A 4,891-nucleotide genomic window follows, 5' to 3' on the forward strand; every position below is an offset into this window, starting at 1 on the left:
AACAGGAGGGGGCTCAGAGAGTTTCCAGACTGGGGAACCAGAAAGCCAGCCAGGCCCAGGGCCCAAACTCCACGGCACTGATGCTCCCGTTAGGGGCCCTCCAGCCCTTGGCCTCCTCGTCTCTTCCCCTGGCTGCCCGATCGTACCCTTTCACATCCTCTCAACAAACTGGGGCGCTCGAATCTTAACCGCTTTACAGAGTTCTGGGAGCCGCTCAAGCACGATTCCAATCTGAGGAGAGCATCATGGGGACCTCCACTTTACAGCCCGAGGGTCAGAAGCAGAGGTGACAACCTGATTTGGCATCTCAAGTGGGGGCAGTTTTGTGGGACTGAACCCCCGACTGTAGGATCTGGTACCACGTCCAGGTGATGTGTCACAACTGACTCAAATTTGTGGGACATCCAGTCAGTGTCTGTGGAAAACTGGAGAACTGCTAAGTGGTGTTGGAAAAAAACACATATCACAGAAGTTATTAACATTGTTGAGTGCCTGCCATGCGCAAGGTGTCATACGTGATGTGCATTTCTCAGCTACATAAATGTTTGTCACTGAAAAACACATGGACAGAATTTTACCAAATGTCCAGAATATACTTAAGTGTCACTTAAAGCCTACATGGTACATGGGATCGGATTTACTGGCTGCAGGGGGACCCTGAGAAGCAAGCCTGGGAGTAAAAAGGTTGAAGCAGCATTTGTCTCCAAATAGAAGTAACTCTGCGACATACTGTTACGTAAAAACGGCCAAGTACAGGACAGAACGTAACTAAAAAACGGGTGGTGTCAGCAATGACACCTAAGTGCTGCTTGTACACGCCCAAAGTGCCAGTGAGAAAAACAAGAAACCGTCGCCACTAGGTCCCCCCCGGCGTGCCCTGAGCCGCATGACCCGACCCGACCTCCCCGGTCCCCCCAGCGACCAGCCGATCGCGCAGGGGAGGCCGCCCGGCCGCGCTCGCCGTCCCCGAACGCCACTGGCCACCGCAGCGACAATGCCGCGGCCCGTCTCCACGCCGGCTCCCGCCCCGACCCGCGGGTGCTACCCAGACGAACCGAGGCTGGCGGGCCCAGGCCCGCTCACCTCCTGGGCCCCAGAGTCCGAGTGCGCGAACGGCGGGCCGAGCCCACAGTGCCATGTTCGCCACAGCCGCACGCGGCGTCGTCCCCGGGGGTCACGTGCTCGTCCCGCCCCTCGCCCCGCCCCCACGGGTGGGAGGGGCCACGGACGCCAGGCGGGGGCGGTTCCCCAGTGCACCGCAGTCCCGCTTCGCACCCGGGACGCCAGACCGGGGCCCTGCATTTCGCTGCCCCGCGCTCCCAGCCCCTTTTGGTCGGGGCGGTGACAACGGACACTGTGAGCGCTTACATGATCCGGCATCTCACACTTAGTCCTGGGGTACTATTATCGTCGTCCCCTCTGGAGATGAGAAACTGCGGGTCCCACAGGCCGAGGCCACACGGCCAGGCGACGGCGCGGTCGACCCCCGGCGACCGTACGCTGCAACGCCTCAGTGGCCCTGCCCGGTGCGCGGGAAACCCAGACCAGCCGGCACAGAACTTCGTCCCGAGCGCGCAGGCGCGGTTACCCGGACGACCGCCGGGCGCCCGGGCCGCGGGGGCGCTCCCGGCATGCCCCGCGTGTCGCGGCGCCGGAAGTGAGTGAGCACTTCCGGCGGCGCGGATTTCTCAGTGGTGCCGCTGTCCGGGGATCTTGCTGCCGAAATGAAGGACGTTCCCGGCTTCCTGCAGCAGAGCCAGAGCTCCGGGCCCGGCCAGGCCGCCGTGTGGCACCGCCTGGAGGAGCTCTACACGAAGAAGTGAGCTCCAAACCGAGGGGACCCGGCGACAGGAGAGCGGGAGACTGGGGGAGGGGCGGGACCTTGATGGGCCGAGGGCACTTGGACCCGTTGCGGGGGACAGTGCGGAGGACAGGCTGGGCGGGGGAGGTGGGCGGTGTAACCCGGAAGAGCAGGGCAGAGGAGGAAGAGGGGTGACGGCCCACGAGGACCGAGGAGCAGAGCCGTAGGCAGGATTTGGGGGTCCGGGGTTTAACTGCCCCTCCCCGACCGAGAGACGGTAACCGAGCTTCTGAACTCCCCTTCCTTCCGGTCTTAGAAAAAGGGTTCGGGGCTGGCCTGTGATTTTAGCTGCACACATTCTCGGAGTCAGGTTCCATCCATTTTGGATAACAGATCCTGGTGTCTTGTACTTATCCTTGTCATACTGTGACCGCTATCTTTGTCAGCGGTCTGGAACAGACAAACCAGAGGCCAGAGAACTTTTGTCCTTTTCCGCGTCGATTGCGTCACCGGTTACACGCTGGGTACGACCACTTTTCCCCTCTCCCATGGTCCCTACTTTCCATTGTATTTCGTATTGGGTTGTGCCTCTAGAGAGATCGCAGCTTGGGTTTGTTTAGAAATAGGATGAATTTCAGAATGATTAAACTGTCCGTTGCTAAGCACCAACCTCCTTTTAAATGAACAAATTGTTGGGACTGGGCTGGCATTGTTCCCTAGGCGAATACAACTCCTGTTATAACCTCCCAGTTAACAGCCCTCGCGTTTAGCGTAGCGCCTTCACACAGATATTCGTTCAATACATGTTTTGATGATACTAAGGATTTGGGAAGAAAATTCTTAGTGTTTGGCAAATAATTGCTGCTTTTGGGTAGCACTTTGTATTTTTCAAAGTGTTTTATTTGCTTCCTTAAAAACTGGCCTTTAGTTTTAATGTGATGTCATTCTAGAGGTTTTATGTATTCACTCGACATTCACAGATGAGGAAACTGAAGCTCAGTTTAAGTTCTTTCCCTGAGATACTCAGCTAATAAGTAGAAGAGCCAAGATTTCAACTTGAACATGTATGACTATTCCAAAGTTCTGCTTTCTAGTCGAACCTTAGAATAACCTATTGAGGTAGTCTAGAAAGGTGTTCTCTGTTTTTAGCTGAGAAAATGAGTGATCTCAAGGTAACATAACCATTGAGTAGCAGAGCCAAGAAATGAACTCGGGTTTATTAGCATCTGCTTTAGCGTTCTTCTGTTACACAGTGGAGACTGGTGAGTATTTGTTATTTGTTATTTGATAGGACCATCAAGGCTGAAGATGTCTGTGACTGGAAATTAGTTTATAGGTCTTAAGGGTCTTCTGTTTTTCAGGTTGTGGCATCAGCTGACACTTCAGGTTCTTGATTTTGTGCAGGACCCGTGCTTTGCCCAAGGAGATGGTCTCATTAAGGTAAATGATTTGTAATCACAGGTCAGATTATATATGTGTGCCCAAGAAATTTTTAAAATAATGGTTGGGATTTGTAATAACACGCTACACCTATTTAGCAATCACTTGACGTCGGATACTGTTTTAAGTGCTATACATATTTACTTATCGAATCTTCATAACAACATTGGGAGGTAAGTACTACTGTCATCCTATTTTTTTTAATGTAGAAGCGGACACCAGGAGATTAAGTAATTTGCCATAGGTCACAGCTAATAAGTGGCAGAAGAGGATTCATACAGATGTTCAGACTTTCTCTGAAATCCCAGCCTAAAACACTGTTTATGGCACCTCTTATAGCTTATTGTTTATAGACTTTTTCTTCTAAGCGTTGTACTCTTGAAAACTGTTATTCAGAAATTGAAAATTCTGAACCAGTTAGGGGGTAGGGTAGGGTACCTAGGAGGATTACCATAAGGGCCCTTTAAATGCCTGCAGTCGCTCTTCCTCACCAACTCTGCTCACTTGCCCAGACCTTTGTCCTGGGGAGCGTGGAGGAAAGAGCACCTTTTGTGCTTTACTTGGGGGCAGGGGGGCATGCTACCCCTGAAAAAGAGCACTTTTAGAGTTTTGTCAACATTAAAACAACCACTCTGCCCCAGCCTTTCCCAGATCCCCCAACAAACCCCCAAGAATTTGTAACCTCTTTGAGGTCTTTCCTGATGTCTTTCTCTTTGATACCTTTCTCTTGGATTCTGAATGAATCAGAGATTATAGGTGCATGGGAACTGAAAGCTGGTCCATAATGATAGCCTGAGTTATTTACCCTGCACAGTGCTCACAGTGAAGCTTACCACCTGATTTCCCCACCCCTGGGCTCCTAAGATTTTCCTATAGTTTATATCCATCAGTTTGACATTTTACTACTCAAAGGAACTTGTAGTCATCTGTAAGCCTGGAGATTTTGCTGGGTATTCTGTCTTATAGATTATGCGCAGAGATGATCAATTAGAACTGCCTTAATATTTGCTCTCTAAGGTCTATATTATAGTGATGGATATTTTATAATTGTTTGTTTTTATCCTATTTTTTTTTTGTTTTTAAACAGTTTCTACACATAGTAAAATATTTCCTGAACCTCATGGTAATGTGACACTTATTTGGGTCGGCAAATTGAAGTTTACTATTTTCATGGACAAAAACCTTTAAAAATTGTTGATAACCCAGCCCACGTAACTTTCAGATAGTATTCATGAATTTGCAGCCACCAGAAGTAATTTTGAGTTTCTAGATTTAACAGACTTTCTTTAGAGGGCTCTTTTCTTGAGGTACCACTATGAATTATAATTGGTGTCAACAATGTTGAAACGTTTCCTCTTACTGAGTTAAATCCCTTTGAAATAGTCCTTTGTAATGATAGACCATGTATTTCCATGGCCTTTGCTGGGTGACAAAATTTAAATATCTAACTGGCTACTACAGAGACATTTCTTGTTTTCTTTTTTCCCAAAGTTTTAGAGAGAAATAATTGCTATATAACATTGTTTTAGTTTAAGGTTTACAGCTTAATGATCTGACACGTTAACACTGCTCACCTCGCTTAGTTACAATTTTTCTTTCTTGTGAGGAGAACTTCTAAAACCTGCTCTCCTAGAAGCTTTCAAACAGGCA

General features: G+C 49.5%; 2 protein-coding genes across 10 annotated transcripts in view; one reads left to right on the forward strand and one right to left on the reverse strand.

The window, feature by feature from the left end:
- SIRT3 (sirtuin 3) overlaps window positions 1–1,587 on the reverse strand; it is a 10,517-nt gene extending 8,930 nt beyond the window's left edge. For 2 of the 9 annotated variants that reach the window (XM_011386015.2, XM_011386012.2), the window contains exon 1: window positions 1,056–1,197. In XM_011386015.2, the coding sequence (XP_011384317.1) occupies window positions 1,056–1,138 (83 nt within the window). In that variant the 5' untranslated portion in view covers window positions 1,139–1,197. The other 7 variants (XM_011386019.2, XM_023526426.1, XM_011386014.2 and 4 more) reach the window with 7 other exon arrangements.
- A 59-nt stretch (window positions 1,588–1,646) lies between these two features.
- PSMD13 (proteasome 26S subunit, non-ATPase 13) overlaps window positions 1,647–4,891 on the forward strand; it is a 14,858-nt gene continuing 11,613 nt past the window's right edge. The window contains exons 1-2 of the mRNA XM_011386011.1: window positions 1,647–1,819; window positions 3,163–3,241. Coding sequence (XP_011384313.1) covers window positions 1,725–1,819; window positions 3,163–3,241 — 174 coding nt within the window. The 5' untranslated portion in view covers window positions 1,647–1,724. The remainder of the gene's footprint in view (window positions 1,820–3,162; window positions 3,242–4,891) is intronic.

The sequence above is a fragment of the Pteropus vampyrus genome, unplaced genomic scaffold (assembly GCF_000151845.1).
Source record: "Pteropus vampyrus isolate Shadow unplaced genomic scaffold, Pvam_2.0 Scaffold865, whole genome shotgun sequence".
NCBI classification, from domain to species: domain Eukaryota; kingdom Metazoa; phylum Chordata; class Mammalia; order Chiroptera; family Pteropodidae; genus Pteropus; species Pteropus vampyrus.